This window comes from Rhinopithecus roxellana, chromosome 3 (genome assembly GCF_007565055.1).
Source record: "Rhinopithecus roxellana isolate Shanxi Qingling chromosome 3, ASM756505v1, whole genome shotgun sequence".
NCBI lineage: Eukaryota > Metazoa > Chordata > Mammalia > Primates > Cercopithecidae > Rhinopithecus > Rhinopithecus roxellana.
Window position 1 is genome coordinate 9,635,475 of NC_044551.1, and position 18,664 is coordinate 9,654,138.

The following is an 18,664-nucleotide window of genomic DNA, read 5'->3' on the forward strand; positions in this document are numbered from 1 at the left end:
TGAGACTCTGTCTCAACTGAAAAAAAAAAGAGTGAATGCAAATAAAGATATTTCAAATGAAAACAGCTAAAGGTGTATCTGTTTTGTGCTTTTTAACTTTGGAGAGTAGGGAGGAGGAAAGGAAGAACGTTGGGTGGTGGGAAGAGATCAGAGATGATCAGCTGGGTTCTTTGTGATTTAACCTCCTTCTGAGCCCCAAAATACTAAATTAAGAAATGCTTTATATGAGTTGATTGCTTTTGATGCTGATGAAGGCTGGATTTGATTGTGTCTTTGTGATTTATGGTAGGCTGAACATGGATGTGGATGTTGGAGCACAGAGGTAGAAGAATGCTCAGTTGGGGAGGGAACTCACATGCATGGAGGCAGGCGGGTGCAGGCAGACGGCTATGAATGCTCTCGATGCCATGATATTGGGGATCAGGCCAAGTTTAATCAGCTCTGAGAAAGGGGTGCCCTGGCTGACAAATGTGAGGAAAAAAACATCTTAAAGTTGCCATTTGAAATAGAATCCCACGCCAGGGGCTGTGGCTCACGCCTGTAATCCCAGCACTTTGGGAGGCCAAGGTGGGCAGATCACCTAAGTTCAGGAGTTCGAGACCAGCCTGGCCAACAGGGCAAAACCCCATCTCTACTAAAAATACAAAAATTAGCCGGGCGTGGTGGTACACACCTGTAGTCCCAGCTACTCAGGAGGGTGAGACAGGAGAATTGCTTGAACCCAGGAGGCAGAGGTGGCCGTGAGCCAAATCACGCCACTGCACTCTAGCCTGGGCGACAGAGCGAGACTCCATCACACACACACACACACACACACACACACACACACACACACACACACGCACACACACACATACATGCACAAATATAATCCCATTCATAGTTATGTAGTCAAAATCAGTGTACTTAATAACTGAAGCTTGCTTATTGTTCAGTAGACTACCACTCAGAGTCAGTAAAAACAGCAGCATTTCAAAATACATTTTTCTCTCCATAAATTTTCTTCCTGAGAAGATTTTCCTAAGATTTGGTTGGAAAGCTGGCTCACATTTTTACTGTACTGTACTTGCCTTCATCAGAGAGGCTATAACGAAGTGAGATGTTAGTCTAGGATTGGTTAAAATCTAGAATTGGTTAAAATCTAAGGGCAGGGTTCTTAGGCCAGGGCCGTAGTCTTAAACATTTCAGTGAAGTCACTATGATGAAAACAAACTGCATTTGGGGCCGGGCACGGTGGCTCACGCTTGTAATCCTAGCACTTCGGGAGGCCAAGGGCGACAGATCACATGAGGTTAGGAGTTCCAGACCAGCCTGGCCAATGTGTTAAAACCTCATCTCTACTAAAAGTACAAAAATTAGCTGGTGTGGTGGTGTAAGCCTGTAATCCCTGCTGTTAGGGATGCTGAGGCAGGAGAATCGCTTGAACCCAGGAGGCGGAGGTTGCAGTGAGCCAAGATTGCACCACTCCACTCCAGTCTGGGCAACATAGTGAGACTCCGTCTCAAAAAAAAAAAAAAAAAAAAACCATTTGGGCTACTCCTTGGGATTTATTAGATGACCCATACAGACATTTAGTCCATTTGTGAATTCTGGCCATAATAAGATATCTGTAAGAGTTGTATCTCCTAGAGACTCCAATAAAGAGTTAGATTTATATGGAATATGAATAATTTGAATTTCCATTTTTTTCATGCTTTATTCTGTTTCAGCTCTTTCAGCTGTTTTTGGGTAGCTCGTCTGGTTTCGGGGTACTTGACTTTAGTTCTCTTTGCGAAAGTGATCTCTAGCTAGTTCATTATGCAGAAGGTATAGGGGTGAGTCCTTGCTGTTTTGTGCTTAGTCATTCTTTTTTCATCTTTCCCTTGCGGTACTATATCTATGGCGCCAGAATAAATTTCTATCACCTATACTTTTATATCTGTAAATGGTTTAATATGAATATGTTAATTTGGTAGTAGTAATTTGGTAGTAACATGAATAAATTCTCCTATGCATAAGCCTAAATCAGACCGAAAACTTCACCGATATTTAACAGTTCAATTCTAATAATTTCAACCAAGCCAGTATTATATACACTGTTAACCCAACACAGGCATGCTTCAAAGGAAAGGTTAATAGAAATTAAAGAGCATATTATGATCTGTTTGGTAAATTACTATGGATAAAGACTGCAGCCATTGAGATTGAATAGAATTACCTCTTTGTTTTTAATCCCTGTCAAAGTCATAGACAGACTTCTTCACAAATTCTATACTGAATAAAATATGTTTTTGTATTCAGTGTAAAAAATGGAACCCAACGAATGAAATCACTCTATGGCTGATTCAGAGCTGTTTAAAACGATTACATTAGTTTGCAGTTCATGATTTTGTAGCACAGTGTAAAGGATTTAGTGAAACCTCACTTGCTTGGCTTTCAGAATATTTCTGTGATTATGGTTATGTTGGCTTGGTGGGCTTTGACAGTCCTTGAAATTGGCTTTTAACTTGTATGCTCGTCAATAAAACATTGAAACTATAAAATGTGCAGAGCTCTGCTCTAATTATCTGATTTAAAATTACTATTCATATTGATCCATTTTGTGTGGTCAAATAGCAAGGTTAAAAAGTGATTTATTTTTTCCTCCTTTACATAGACTAAACCCAGAATAATTATTGGGTTTAATTACATAATCCCTGGTTGGCACAGGAAGTTACAGAATTCTCTTTCTTAGGCATGTATCTGATTACAAAAAGACAATCAAAATTCTTGGTAGAATCATATATATATATATATGGGTGTGTATATATATGTGTCTATATATACGTATATATATGTGTGTGTGTGTGTGTATATATATATTTAAAGTAATCCTTTCTATCCCACCCACCGGCAGCTGCCAAACATACACACGTGACTTTCTAGTATGTGTGTTAGGAGGTTTTTCTCCTGTCTGAATTCAGGGAACCAGCATCTCCCTTAAATTCCTTTTGAACAAGGCAGAATGTAATAAGTAAATTACTTAAGAGCTTGTCTCTCTTGTTTTTGTTCTTATTCTTACGTAGGGAGAAGTGGTGGGGAGATGCATTCTAGTTATTTGCATGAGCATCTTTTCGTGGCATTACTTTCACTGTGCCTGATGTGCTTGCCTCTTCTGCATCAGTGGCTCATTCTGTATAAGCAAAACTTAGATCTTGAATGTTAGTGAGCTCTATTTTTCTTTTCTCGGAAGTGCCATAAAATTAAGTTTTGGAAGCATTCTGTCATTTTTAGGTGGGGAAGATGATACTTAGATGTTTATAGACTCTAATATTGAAAGAAACAAAAGCACTGAATTTGGTGGGAAATGCAAGGCAAGATGTGTGCCCATTTAAAACACTAAATTTTTTTCTTCTTTTTTTTTTTTTTTGAGATGGCATCTCCCTCTGTCACCCAGGCTGGAGTGCAGTGGTGTGATCTCAGCTCACTGCAGCCTCCGCCTCCTGGGTTCAAGCAATTCTCCTGCTTCAGCCTCCCGAGTAGCTGGGACTATAGGCGTGCACCGCCACGCCTGGCTAATTTTTGTATTTTTAGTAGAGATGGGGTTTCACCATGTTGGCCAGGATGGTCTTGATCTCCTGACCTTGTGATCCGCCTGCCTCGGCCTCTTGAAGTGCTGGGATTACAGGAGTGAGCCAGTGCTGCCAGGCCAAAATATTAAAATATTAATATGGATGGAAAAAAGCAATCAACTTCTGAGTGTTCCCAAGGAGGTATTACATTATTCAGGGACTAATCCTGCAAGTGGAAAATAAAACTTAAATCATGGTCACATAAGTGTGTATGTGATAAAGTCAAGGCAATTTATGCCAGTTATAACTTGCCAAGTATCATTCTTCTAACATCTTAGAAATGCTTGGCAAGTTTATTCTCATGACACATTACCCATCCTGAAAGTTTCAATAAAATGATACTGTATAGAAATCTGACCTCAGGTCCTTCTAGCACTCTTTAGTGTTCCTGTCCTAATTGTCCCCTTACCCTACCCTTCTAATTTCTCAAGCTGGAGGGAGGCAGTTGTGTACTCTGAAGCTAAGGAGCAGATTTATGAAATCAAGAATACTTTTGGCTCCTAAGAGAGAAAAGTAACATTTGTCTTCTTTTTCTTCTAGGTTGTCCTTCTACTCAGGCCACTCTTCGTTCTCCATGTACTGCATGCTGTTTGTGGCAGTAAGTACTCTGTGTCTGTTGACGTTAGGTTATGTGCTGCGTGGAATTAATGTGCTCAGTATCAGTGTCCTCTCCTGTCCTAATAGCCAGTGGCAAAAAGTGAAACAGATAATCTGGAAATCTGTAAGTTTCATGCTAAGAATTAGTTGATGTGTGCCCTTGCTTTGGGACATTTCCTGAAGTGGTTTTGTGGAACACACAGCTTCTGTGTTAATCACAGCGAGTAACTAATCTGAAGGACTGGGCCAATGGGCTGCTGTTGCTTGTTAACCTCCTTCCTAACTGGGAGCCACTCTTCTCATCTCAGTGTGGGTGAACAGCAGCAGAGCTTCTTTCCTCCTGGGCTCTGCTGTGGTGAGGAGTTAGTTTTGATCATTGTAAGTGAAGGCAGCTGTCTTTGTTCCTATTTGAGCAGATTTTATTTTCCTCCCATTTTCTAAAACATTCCCAGACTGCTCTGCAAGGGACCAGAAAGGTTTCAACTTCTGGGAAAGGCAGTTGCCACTTCTGGAGCCTGTCATCTATACAACTTCCAGGTCCAGTTCTGATGCCAGCCTGTAGAGCAGCAGCATAGCGATTTGCACTTGCATCATACAAAGCTGGCAGTGAGGACTTAGGAAGATTTGCACCCACATTTTGCATATCAAACTAGAGATGAATATGTAGCTTTTTGAGAGTAACTAATGCAAGACCAGGCTTCAGGACACATTCAATGGATTTTTAAAGGTCAATTTTAGTTGTTTTTTTTTATAATGTTCTCTTTACATATAAAGTATTAATAAAATACTGTATATTTGGGTGTATTAATATGTCCTGCATTATCAATATTTTGGAGGAAAGGAGAGGAGGGGGAGAAAATCTGTACCCTAACAGATCAGCTATAATTTTGTCTTAATTTTCTTTATAAGTGGATTTTTATACAGTTATCTTCTGTGTAAATTTGTCATTTCCTGTGTTTTTCCCTTTGATCACATTAAGTGCTGTATGCTAATTTAATGCTTAGATTTAAAATGCACGATATGTAACGTTGAGGGTAAACTAATGGGAATTAGTGTCAGAGATAATTTAAAATGTTTTACTAGAATCTTGCTTTTATTTGAAAAACCAAATTCCAAACATTAAAAGAATATATAAATTGTAGATGTGTTATATAAAATTCAAATTCAGAACTTCAAGCCATTACAACAGCTAATTTTCAAAGCTTTTATCTTACATTAATTAAATTTTGTGGGGAAGCACAGAGTATGATTCAGCAGAATTTAGGGCTTCCTTTTTAAGACAGACACTCAAATGTTTCTGCAGATGGGGCATGGAAAATGTGACTTATCTGAAGGTAGTTAGCAGCAAATACTATTCTGATCTTTTATCTTCTGTTCATTTATCTTATTAGAAAAAAATCAGCATTCTTTCTTAAGCGAGACAACATATTTTTTTCTTTTTAATTAGAGCATGAGGACCAGGGGAGACCTGGAAGGTTGGGCAATAGCTAGAGCTGCTGCTATCCTGAGAGCTCTTCCCAGAACATGGGCCTGTGACTACACCGAAGGACATCTGAATGCGTGGGCGTGCTTTGTACGCCCCGGGCTAGACTTCACTAGGTCTAGCTTTTGTCTCACTAGCTTTTGTGGTTTTTCAGTTCACCCGTGTGTGTAGTGTCCAAGTCCTTCTTTATGAGAGACCTGGGAATCTGAGTTTTGATTGATCTTGATGATGATCTGCATTTTACACTCCTTTTGTTTTTGACTAAATTTCCATGAAAAGATGAGGGATGATTGCCAGTGTTTTACAAGTGAGGGAATAGGCACCTTGGGATGGGGCTGCTGAGTTCTGTGAGCTCTGTGGGGTCTCTTGATAGTCAGGATCCCATGCTGTATTGATTGATTGATTACTTGGTCTGAACCCTAGTCCATTTATTTTGAAGGTTAGTTGATGCAGATCTCTGGAAGTAAAATGGCATTCTGGAAGTGACTGACATATAACTTTGACCCACTGTTTGTAATTTTAAAGAAAATTCTCAGATATAACATATTCCATATTTTATCATTTTCTGCTCTTCTTCCTTCACCCTTCTCAGAACACCGGTTACGTGTGTATAATTGGTCAAATAGAAACTTGTACTGAGGGCTGTTTTGTGAAAGATTAAAATTACTATAGAGAGGATGACATTGATATATAGAGGGCCTCAGTGGCAGGCCTGCTCAGTGGACATGCAGCCACATATGAAGGATGTCAACTTGGGAAAATGACGTCAACCATAGTGTGGTAATTGGGTCAGTATGAGCCAACTGTGTTAAAACAACTTTAGATAAATTTAAGGGTTTCATTGGGCAAAGAAGAAACGACTCTCAAGTTGGGGAGCCCTCAGAATCACAGCAGATTCAGAATGACTCTACTGCTTCTAAGTGGTCAGGGAGAATTTATGGACAGAAAAAGGAAAGTGAGTACAGAAAACGGAAGCGAGGTGCAGAAACTGCCAGATTGGTTACGGTTTGGCCTGGGAGCCTTATTTGAGCGTGGTTTGAATGACTGTGAGTGGTTGAAATATGGCTGCCGGGACTGGCTGGGACTCAGCTATTGTTACAGAAGCACATTCCTGAGTCAGGCTTGCAGTTTGCTTACTTACCAAATTAAGCTGTTCTTTGTACAGAAGAACTCAAGTATGTGAGCAGGGGGTTTTCAGGCCAGATTTTAGTTTGATTTAACAGATGTAAAGTTATAATGTCAAAAAAAGAAGCCTAGATAAATAGATTTGTTGTAGACCAAGACCTTTCTGGAGAAGAAAGCAGGTCAGAGCAACCATGCACTGCATTTTACTGACTCTAGGTAGTGGAAATATTTGCTTGATGTGGATGTAGGCCCCAGCTTTTATTTCAGCCCTGAATACACAGATCCTTGCTTTTCACATTTATGTACAACCTTTTGTTTTTTTTTTTCCATAAGACGGAGTCTTGCTCTGTCACCCAGGCTGGAGTGCAGTGGTGCGATCTTGGCTCACTGCAAGCTCCGGCTCCTGGGTTCACGCCATTCTCCTGCCTCAGCCTCCCGAGTAGCTGGGACTACAGGCGCCCGCCACCATGTCCGGCTAATTTTTTGTATTTTTAGTAGAGACAGGGTTTTACCATGTTAGCCAGGATGGTCCCGATCTCCTGACCTCATGATCCACCCGCCTTGGGCTCCTAAAGTGCTGGCATGAGCCACCATGCCCGGCCTGTGTACAACATTTAACCTCTAAGCCCCACTCCTGAATTCTTTGGGCAATGACTCATCTTGTTTCTCCGGGCATCTTGGCATGATGAGTCAGTCTCAGATTTGGGTAGAGATATAGTCAATTTAAATCCTCTCTGAGGATAGCCAAAACTTCCCTGTCAATTCCTGACATCCAGAAATTAACTTTAGTTAAAAATGGCTCTTAAAACACCCTGACCATTGTTCTTCTCTAGCAGCCAGTGCAGCCCTGCACACTTAACTGTACCAAAAGAGAGTCAGCATCAGTGAAAACCTCCCCGGCCTGCGGGAGCTTAGGGCAGGGCTGCTTTGCACATAGCCAGTTTATATGCTTAGTGACTCCCCGTGAAGTTGGCTGAATGCCGGAGATTCCAAATTTATTTGATTATTCAGAACAGCCATGGTATGAGTCTGTATTTTCTTTCAATACAATGAGGAGTGCTAAAATACTTTTCCTGAGACCATTCTATTTAGGCTGTAACCCCAGATTGTTTATATCACTGCCTGTTAATGAAATTCCTGTATCTGTGTTTCAGCCAGACTCTACTCCCTCCCACAAAATGCCTCTTATCTGGGCCTTGCCTCCTGCCCTGTGTTTAGACAGTGCTGCCCACCTATCTAAATCCACTCAGACTCTTTCATACTATCCACTTTCCTTAAGATTCATATAATCCCTCATTTAGCATTCACTGTGTACTACCTAGCATTGGTGATATTTCGTGATGTTTTCCAAACTTGATTATTGCTGAACATTGGGCAAATGATGAACAACTCATGGCCCATAGCCTACGCAAATCTTGCCTGATTTTGAGGTGGGATTCAAGATCTAAATTTAGTGCCTCAGTGAATCCTAAAAATGGTGAAATTAAAACCCAAAGAAGACTAAACTGAGGCTTGCTTTCCAGTGTTCTTCTGGCCAGATCTGTCATCAAATGTAGGTGGAGCAATCAATTTGGCTTGCCTGGCTGGTCATAAAAGCACTATTTCAAAATAAGTAGACGAAGGTATATGTCTTTGTGTTGAGTCTGCTGTTGTTAGTCTAGTTCTGGGGTTGGCTTTTTTTTTTTTTTTTTTTCAGTAAAAGGTCAGATAATAAATATTTAGGCTTTGTAGGTCACATATTCTTTTTTGGAAAAAAAAAAACAACTCCTTAAAAATGTTCTTAGCTTGCAAGCTGACCCCTTGACTCTAGTTTAAAATGGAAAAAAAAAAAAAAAAAAAAAAAAACCCTCTTTATTAACAACAGAATATTTAGAGGCTATGAGACAATAATAACATTTTACAGTTAAGAAGTGTTAACAAGATTAGTCAAGGAAAGGCAAAATCGAATAAAACAGCTTCAAAAAATATCTTGTTTAACAATTATTTATTTTAAAGGTGAGATATTCTAATTAGATCCTTTAATGGAAGTTAAATGTTTCAGAAATTTCAACCAAAAATGGTTATATCCTTCCTGTCTTAGTTTGGGCTGCTGTAACCAATTGCAGCAGACTGAGTGGTTTATAAAAAACAAATTTGTCAGTCTGGAAGCTGGAAGTCTAAGATTAGGGTGCCAGCATGGTTGGGTAATGGTGGGGCCTTCTTCCAGGTTGTAGAATGTCCTCACACATTGCAAGGGGCAAGGGAGCTCCCCTGTGTCTCTTACTAGTTCATTAATCCCTTTCATGAGGGTTAACCCCTTATGACCTAATCACCTACAGAAGTCCTATTTTCCTAATCCCATTGCCTCGTGGGGGTTAGGCATTCAGTATACAAATTTTAGGGTAACACAAACATCTAGGCAATAGCACCACCCTTCAGTGATAGTGAAAGAATGAAAGAATGCTTAAGTAGTATCACAGATGTTGAATTTTCTAGTTTTTTTTTTTAAATATTAACTTTTACACAAAAGAAAAAATGGGCCTACCTTGTAATTTCTTCCTGATGTGGCTCTGTGTAATGAAGAGTATTCCGTTTGTTTTGACCAGATCTTCTTTGTGCACTGTATAAAACTATCCTGAGGCCCTTCACAGGCGGAGCCACACGTTTTGGAGTGTTGGTTTATTAGTCTGTTTTCATGCTGCTGATAAAGACATACCCAATACTGGGCAATTTACACAAGAAAGAGGTTTAATTGGACTCCCGGTTCCACGTGGCTTAGGAGGCCTCACAATCATGGCAGAAGGCGAGAAGGCGCAAGTTACATCTTATGTGGATGGCGGCAGGCAGAGAAAGCTTTTGCAGGGACACTCCACCTTATAAAGCCATCAGATCTCGTGAGAGTTAATCACCGTCACAAGAACAGCATGGGAAAGACTTGCCCCCATGATTCAATTACCTCCCACTAGCTCCCTCCCACAACATGTGGGAATTCAAGATGAGATTTGGGTTGGGACACAGCCAACCCATATCATTTGGGATTAGGAGGAAGGCCTCTGCACTTCTCAGTGAAGCATTTGCTGCCTGCAAGGGGAATGGCCAGCTTTCTGCAACCCTCCTTTCTGGGCTTGAACACCTGGTTATTTTGAGCAATGCGATGCTTGGTGCTCTTATTGCTCTAAGAAATAGGAAATGGCTTGTATGAATCTCTAGTAATATCCCAGCTAAGCTTTTTTTTTTTTTTTTTTTTTTTTTGAGACGGAGTCTCGCTCTGTCGCCCAGGCTGGAGTGCAGTGGTGCGATCATGGCTCACTGCAACCTCCGCCTCCCGGGTTCAAGCAGTTCTCCTGTCTCAGCCTCCCGAGTAGCTGAGTAGCAATAGCCTCAGTCGCATGCCACAATGTCTGGCTAATTTTTTGTATTTTTAGTAGAAACGGGGTTTCACCATATTGGTCTGGCTGGTCACGAACTCCTGACCTCAGGTGATCCACCTGCCTCGGCCTCCCAAAGTGCTGGGATTACAGGTGTGAGCCACTGCGCCCGGCCCTCTGTCTCAAAAAAAAAAAAAAAAAAAAAAAAAAAAAAAATATTAAAGACAGTAGCTTGTCTCCATCGTATTTTGAGTGGAAAGCTTTACTTTGCTGAGAGAGACAGAATACATGACCCAGCACTAAGCGCTTATCTGGGGTTTTCCTGAGTGGGTACTGCTTGATGAGAGATTCTAGCCTCTGAATCCCTCTCAATCCTAACATTCACTTTTCTGGTAAAGAAAGCTCTAAAGTAGCACATTCATAACGAGAAATAGGGAAAGGGAGGAAAGGACAGAATCGAAGCAATAACCTGCAGTTCTTCACTGAAGTGCTCGCCAGAGGCAAAGGCTTCCCACTGTGATACTACAGTGACAGGATAAGCCCCAGGAAGCTTTGATGCAGAACAGCAAGATGAACAAGAAGGAAAAGAAGTGCAGCTAGCAGGACTGCCAATCGTGCAAAGGGGGTTTATAACTAGGGCAGTCATAAAGCAGTAGGGGAAGACTTCCTGCAGACCAGAAGTCCTACCTGGAAGAGAAGCTCAGGAGGTTTACCATTGCTAATTTTGCTCTTTTGGAGAGAAAAAACACACCTGGAACCTTCCTTTTCTCAAGGGCCAGTAGCGATGCCTAGTTCCAGTGAGGGCATTCCTAGAGGATGTTGGTAGATTTCTAAGGCTGATTCCTCTCACACTAGCTTCTGCTTTTGAAAACTGGGCTGTGTACAGTCAGTGGTGTTATCTGATTTGCTCTGAGCTCTTACTTTGAGTCTCTCTAGAAAGAAACAGGGAGGAATAGAAATAGCCTAACTATGGTTTCCTTCTGAGGCCTCAGGGTTGACTTCCTTGCCATATGTTGTATTCCTGTGGTATTTGTATATCCAGCCCGTTTTAATAGATGAAAATGGGGGAGGGAGGAGTGTGAAGGTCAGAAGTATGATGTATCTGTTTTTCCTATTAACCTTCATTTTAAATTTGTATGTCCTGGAAACCCATGTCTCTTCCATACCTGTTCTACAGTGTGTTCCTGTACGTTATAGCAGGGATCACAGTGGCACACTCAAGTGTTCTTTTGACAAATGACATTTACTCTTGATGTATTTCAGGACAGCCTCCAAATTTGGGAGCAGAGACTACAAATAGTAGAAGTAGTCATCCTTTTTAAGCAAGGAAGGAAAGCATTTTTTGGTATGGGCAGCTGACTGGAGATTCTCCCACATCCATTCTCCCTGATCCAGGTGATCTCTTGTATTAATACCCTTTAAAAAGCCCAGTTACCACTGCACATCTCCCTCAGGATAGTTCCCTGGATTAGGCCCCCTTTTCTGCCTTCCCTGGTGGCTGTACTAATTTATATTCTGAGCAGCAGTGTAGAAGAGTTCCTTTTCTCTGCATCCTCACCTGCATCTCTTTATGTTTTTTTGGTCTTTTTAATACTGGCCATTCTAACTGGGGTAAGATTGTGGTTTTGACTTGCATTTCCCTGGTTAGTGATATTGATAATTTTTTCATATACCTATTGGCCATTTGTACATCTTCTTTTGAGAATTGTCTATTCATGCCCCATGCCCACTTTTCAGTGGGAGTATTTGGTTTTCTACCATTGAGTTATTTGAGTTCCTTATATGTTCTGCATATTGGCTCCTTGCTGGATAAATATTTGGCAAATATTTTCTCCCATTCAACAGATTCTTTCTTCTCCTGATTGTTTCCTTTGCTGTGCAGAAGGTTTTTAGTTTAATATAATCCCATTTGTCTATTTTTGTTTTTGTTGCCTCTGTGTTCAAGGTCTTAGCCATAAAATCTTTGCCCAGACCAATATCCTGAAGTTATGTTTTCTTCTATTAGTTTTATTGTTTCAGGTCTTACATTTAAGTCTGTAATCCATCTTACTTGAGAGATAGGGGTTCAATTTCATTCTTCTGCATATGGATATCCAATTTTCCCAGCACCATTTATTGACGAGAGTGTCTCTATTGTATGTTCTTGGCACCTCTGTCAAAAGTCAGTTGGCTGTAAATACGTGGATTTATTTCTGGAATCTATTGTTTCATTGGTTACTGATGAGTCTGTTTTTATACCAATACTGTGCTGTTTTGGTTACTATAGCCTTGTAATATGAAGTCAGGTAGTGTGATGCCTCTAAGCTTTTTTTTTTCATTTTGCTCAGTATTACTCTGGCTCCTCTGGCTCTTTTTTAATTCTGTATGAATGTTAGGATTTTTTTTCTAGTTCTGTACAAAATGTCATTGGTGTTTTGACAGAGGTTGCACTGAATCTGTACATTGCTTTGGGTAGTTTGGTCATTTTAACCATATTAATTCTTCTGATCTTTATGCATGGGATATCTTTCCATCTGTTTCTGTTCTCTGCATTTTCTTTCACCAGTGTTTTGTAGTTTCCTTTGTAGAGTTCTTTCACCTCCTTGGTTAAATAGATCCCTAGCTTCTTTTCTTTTTTTCTTTTCTCTTTTTGTAGCTATTGTTAATGGGATTGCTCTCTTGATTTCTTTTCTTTTCTTTTTTTTTTTGAGACGGAGTCTCGCTTTGTTTCCCAGGCTGGAGTGCAGTGGTGCGATCACAACTCACTGCAACCTTCACCTCCCAAGTTCAAGTGATTCTCCTGCCTCAGTCTCCCCAGTAGCTAGGATTACAGGCATAGACCTGGCTGATTCTTGTATTTTTAGTAGAGACAGGGTTTCACCATGTTGGCCAGGCTGGTTTTGAACTCCTGACCTCAAGTGATCCACCTGCTTCGGCCTCCCAAAGTGCTGGGATTACAGGCGTGAGCCACAGTGCCAGGCCTGACCTTGATTTCTTTCTCTGCTAATTCACTATTGTTGCATAGAAATGCTAGAGATTGGCGGGCATGGTGGCTCACACCTGTTAGTCCCAGCACTTTGGGAGGATGAGGCAGGCAAATCATGAGGTCAGGAGATCAAGACCATCCTAGCTAACACAGTGAAACCCTGTCTCTACTGGAAATGGAAAAAATTAGCCAGGCGTGGTGGCATGCGCCTGTAGTCCCAGCTACTCAGGAGGCTGAGGCAGGAGAATTGCTTGAACCTAGGAGGCGGAGGTTGCAGTGAGCTGAGATTGTGCTACTGCACTCCAGCCTGGGTGACAGAGTGAGACTCTGTCAAAAAAAAAAAAAAAAAAAAAAAAAAAGCTGGAGATTTTTGTATGTTGATTTTGTATCCTTTAATTTTGCTGAATTTATCAGATCTAAGAGTTTTTTGGTAGAGTCTTTAGGTTTTTCTACATATAAGATCATATTGTCTGCAAAGAGGGACAGTTTGATTTCCTGTTTTACAACTTGGATGCCTTTATTTTTTTTCTTTTCGAGACAAGGTCTCCCTGTCACCCAGGCTGCAGTGCAGTGGCACGATCTCAGCTCACTGCAACCTAATTGTCCTGGGCTTAAGCAGTGATCCTTCCAACTCAGCGTCCCAAATAGCTGGGATCACAGGCGCATGCCACCGAGCCTGGCTAATTTTTCGTATTTTTTTTGTAGAGATGGGGTGTCACCAAGTTGCCCAGGCTGTTTTGAACTCCTGACCTCAGGCGATCTGCCCACCTTGGCCTTCCAAAGTGCTGGGATTACAGGCATGAGCCACCACCCCTGGCCCCTTTATTTCCTTTTCTTGCCTCATTGCTCAGGGTTAGGTCTTCACTGCTATGCTGAATAGGAGGGGTCAAAATAGGCATCCTTGTCTTATCCAAAACAGGTATCCCTGTCTCCACCAAAAAAGAAAAAGAAAAATCAGTCAGGCATGCTGGCACGCTCCTGTAGTCCCAGCTGTTCAGAAGGCTGAGACGGGAGGATCACTTGAACCCAGGAGGCTGAGGTTACAGTGAGTGATGATCACACCACTGTGCTCCAGCCTGGGCAACAGTGAGAGCCTATCTCCAAATAGATGATTGGAGATAGTCTCAGATGTTCTTTTGTATTTCTGTGTTATCAGTTGTAATGTCTTTTTCATTTCTGAATTTATTTGGGTTTTTTTCTCGTCGATTTTGTTTATCCTTTCATAAAAGCAACTTTTTTTTTGTTGATCCTTTGTACTTTTAAAAGTTCATTTTGTTTAGTTCTGCTCTGCTCTTTAGTATTTCCTTCCACCAATTTTGAGTTTGTTCTTGTTTTTCTACTACCTTGAGGTGCATTGTTAGATTATTTACTGAAATCTTTCTAGATTTTTGATGTAGGCATTTATTGGTATTAATTTACCTCCTAGCATTGCTTTTGAGTTTCGGTCCTGTCTCTATTTTCATTTGTTGCAAGAAATTTTTTATTTCCTTCTTCATTTCTTCCTTGACCCAGTGGTCATTCAGGAGCATGTTGTTTAATTTTCATGCATTTGTACAATTTCCCAAGTTCCTCATTATTGATTTATAGTTTTATTCCATCATGATCTGAGATTAGTCTTTGTCTGGTGGGCTTTATTTTTCTTTCAGCACATTCAGTACATCATCCCATTTTCTCCTAGCCTGTAAGGTGGCTGCTGAGAAATTCACTGTTAGTCTGATAGGTGTTCCCCTTCTAAGTGACTTGATACTTTTCTCTTGCTGTTTTATTCTCTGACTTTTGACAGTTTGACTGTAATATGCCATGAATTTTTAAATTGCATCTGTTTGGAGTTCTCTAAGCTTCCTGTATCTGGGTGTCTAAATCTCTTGCTGGACTTGCGAAGTTTTCAGGTATTACTTATAGGTTTCCTATCCCTTTTGTTTTCTCTCTGTTTTCTGAGACACCAGAAATTTGAATATTTGATCACTTTATGGTGTCACATATGTCACATAGCTGTTGCTCATTCTTCCTTATTTTTATCTGTCTGGGTTCAAAAGACCTATTTTTAAGTTATAAAGTTCTGCTTGACACAGTCTATCGTTGAAACTGTTGGATCTATTTTGCATTTCATTCAATGAATTCTTCAGTTTCAGAAAATTTTTTTTATATCTAGCTCTTTGGGAAGTTTCTCATTCATATCCTAAATGGTTTTTCTGATTTCTTTGTATTATTTTTCTGATTTCTGTGTTTTCTTGTATCTCATTGAGCTTTTTCAATTTTTTTTGAATCATTATTTTGAATTCTTTTTCTGAGATTTCACACATTTCTTCATTGGAATCTGTTGCTAGAAAATTACCATGTTCCTTTGGAAGTGTCGTATTTCCTTCTTCATGTTTCTTGAATCCATATTTCGGTATCTGTACATCTGCTTTAACAGTCACTTCTTCCAATTTTTTGAATTTGCCTTCATAGGGGAGGATATTTTCCGTAAGATGTATCTATCTGTGGTGTTGGTTGGGTACATCACTTTGGCTTTGATTCCAGGTGCATGCATTAGTGTAGTCTCAGTACGATTTCTTTGGCTGTAGACAGTCTCAGTTGTGTGTGATTTCCTCAGCAGCTTAAGGTGCAGTTGTTAGTTGCTGCAAGGAAGCATTTGCTGGAGGTGGGAACATCAGGTGGGCCCATCCTCCAGCCCCAAGAGTGGCAGCAGCAGGCTGAGCATGCCTGTCCTTAGGCCCCGGGGCAGTGTATGCTGGCAGTGATGTTAGAGGGTCCAGGTGAGCTGATTCTTGGGCCTCCAGGAAGCTTGCTTGGATGCCAGCAGTAGCATGGTGGGCAGATCCTCGGGCTTGCTGCCCATAGACAGCAGGTGTGGTGCGGGCAGTGGCAGGACAACCCTGATTCTCAAGTGGTTTGCGCTGGTGTTGGTGGTGACTGTGATGGCTGGGTGGCTAGCCCCCAGGCCCCATAGGTGGTACAGTGGGTGGTGGTAGCAGTAGGTTGGGTGGTCCCTTCCTGAGGCCCCTGGAAGGAGTGCTCAGGTGTTAATGATAGGTGCATCCTCCAACACCCGATGGTTGTGCTTGGGCACGGGGGTAGGTGGAGCCAGGCTGGATAGGTCCCTCAGTGGTGTGTATAGGACTTGGCCGTGGTAGGTAGGGGTGTTTTTCTGTGGCAGCAGCCATAAACAGGTGGTTGGGAGCATGCACTTTGGCCCCAGATGGTATCTGTGGGGCAGGGTAGCCTGTAATCAGGCTTGACAATGCACAGTAGTGGCTCTGCTGGCTCACTGCTAGTGGCTTGTATACTTTGGCCCTACAGCAGCACCCAGCTGTGGGTGGGGGACTTTAATGGGGTTCCAGAGATGTGGACATGCAGGGACTGTTGGGCCTCAGGGAAGGATGCAGTCTGCTGGGGGCTGGGCTCTCAAAATGGTGCCCTGCTGTAGCTGCTTAGGACTGGGGCAGGGGAGAGGGTGGGGCAGGGGAGAGGGCAGGGATGAGCTCCCTATCTGGAGCAGTGCCATCATGCAGTCCCCAGGCTCCCTATTTGTGTGGGTTGAGGGTTTCTCCTATGGCTGGGATTGCAGGACTTCACAATGGGAATGTGGATGCTGACTGTTGGAGGTCACTTACCCTTCTCCAGCATGGGGGAGCCTCCCCAACCAATCCCTGCCAAGCACCCTGCCTTGCTTCCCTCTTCTTACTTGCCTCAGGTGTTTCCTGTCATTCTGGTGTTAAATTCCAGCAGTCTGTCTTAGGTGATCTATTCAAAGTGTGATTTATCTAGTACTGTTTTGGTGGTTCTTCAAGAAGAAAGCAAGTACCAGGGGCACTTTAGTCAGCCATCTTGAAACCCACTCCATTGTTTTCTACTAAATGGCTTGCTGTCCTCTACCATTTATGTACCCATTAGGCATCTTCCTACTACTTTTGAAATTAGAGAATACCTTCATATTTCTGGTATAAATTCCAGAGACAAAATACAGCCCAGCAGATCTCTGGGTGACATCTGGTGTTAAGTCATCTAGTCAGTGCAGGGAGATATGGGTACGCAGGGAGAAGGCAGGGCTATGTGGTCCAAATAGGACTGACTGTGAATGGGCAATTCCATCTAGAAGGGGAATTTAAAAGTAATCATGTTGCTCCTGAGCCTGTCTGGTACCACACACTGTATTGGTCATCGAGCTCTGTAAGTTCTAACTCTTAAAACAGAAGTAACTGAATGGCTTACCTAGAATGGGTTTAATCGATAAGGTTGGCAAATGGCATGTATGGGGAGGAGAGAAGAGTGGAATCTGCAAAGGAAGGAACCTATACAGCCTTTTTGCTATTAGCCTTGACACTGAAACATGAGCTATGTCCCCTCTATCTAGTTCTAATAGAACAGTACTGAGAAGCTTCAGACATTCAACTTTTCAGTGGCAGTTAGGGAAAGCTAACGGAATGGACTTTCTTTTAAAGGAAGTCATGTCAAGTGTTTGCTTTGCTCACAATCAAAGCAGAACCACCAGAAAGACACTACCTTTTACCTTTGTTGAACCTACTCATATAGGAAACTTTTGCTGGCAAGATGGGAGGGGAAAAGCCAGTCTGGATTTCTGGGCATGTCAGCTGTGGAACTCAAGTTGACCCAAGGTCTGAGAAATTCAGGGTGTCCACTTTCTTGAGCTCTGCAGAAATGGAAGTCTTCACAGAGCTACACCGAGTACCCTGACCCAGGGAAACACAGTATAGGCACGTAGGAATCACACTCAGGCCATGACTATTTGTCACTAGAGAAGCCAAACCCTAGAGCACAAGGTTAGGTACAGAACCGCAACTGGGGAAACCCAGAACTCTCATGGTGAAATAATTTCTGCGTCTATGGTCAGAGTTTCACTGATGGGGGAAACCTCTATTCTTGGGTAGATGTGCAAGGAGAAAACCAGCTATTTATAGGGGGAAAGACTTCACTTCAAAGTGTTGGAGCATGCTGGGTGTGGTGGCTCACGCCTGTAATCCCAGCACTTTGGGAGGCTGAGGTAGGTGGATCGCCTGAGGTCATGAGTTCGAGACCAGCCTGACCAACATAGTGAAACCCTGTCACTACTAAAAATACAGAAAATTACCTGGGCGTGGTGGCAGGTGCCTGTAATCCCAGCTACTCGGGAGGCTGAGGCAGGAGGATCGCTTGAACCCGGGAGGCGGAGGTTGCAGTGAGCCGAGATTGCACCACTGCACTCCAGCCTGGGCAACAAGAGCGAAAGTCTGTCCCCTCCGCCCCTCCTCCCCACAAAAAGTGTTGGAGCTTAGTTGATTACTGATGATGTAAGTAAATGTTAATTCTTTTCACTGGCACGTTGGGGAAGCAATCTGGAGAAAATAATACTCAATATGAGTTTGCAGGCTACCTACAGTTAAAGTCAGGGTTCTTAGAATGAAAATATTGCTACAGGGATTTTAGAATCTTGAAAGAGGAAAGGCCTTGATGTCCTGGCTCTGAGTTTCCTTCGGGTTGGAAGTAGCATGGGACTAGCTTAAGTCCATTTTAGAGTTGATATGTTTGATTTTACAACTCACTTTTTTCTCAGCTT

The 18,664-nt window shown here is 42.0% G+C and overlaps 1 protein-coding gene across 2 annotated transcripts in view; it reads left to right on the forward strand.

The window, feature by feature from the left end:
• The window catches only part of PLPP1 (phospholipid phosphatase 1), a 112,101-nt gene that overhangs the window by 90,900 nt on the left and 2,537 nt on the right, over nucleotides 1-18,664 (forward strand). For both annotated transcript variants that reach the window (XM_010386475.2, XM_010386476.2), the window contains exon 4: nucleotides 4,131-4,188. In XM_010386475.2, coding sequence (XP_010384777.1) covers nucleotides 4,131-4,188 — 58 coding nt within the window. The remainder of the gene's footprint in view (nucleotides 1-4,130; nucleotides 4,189-18,664) is intronic.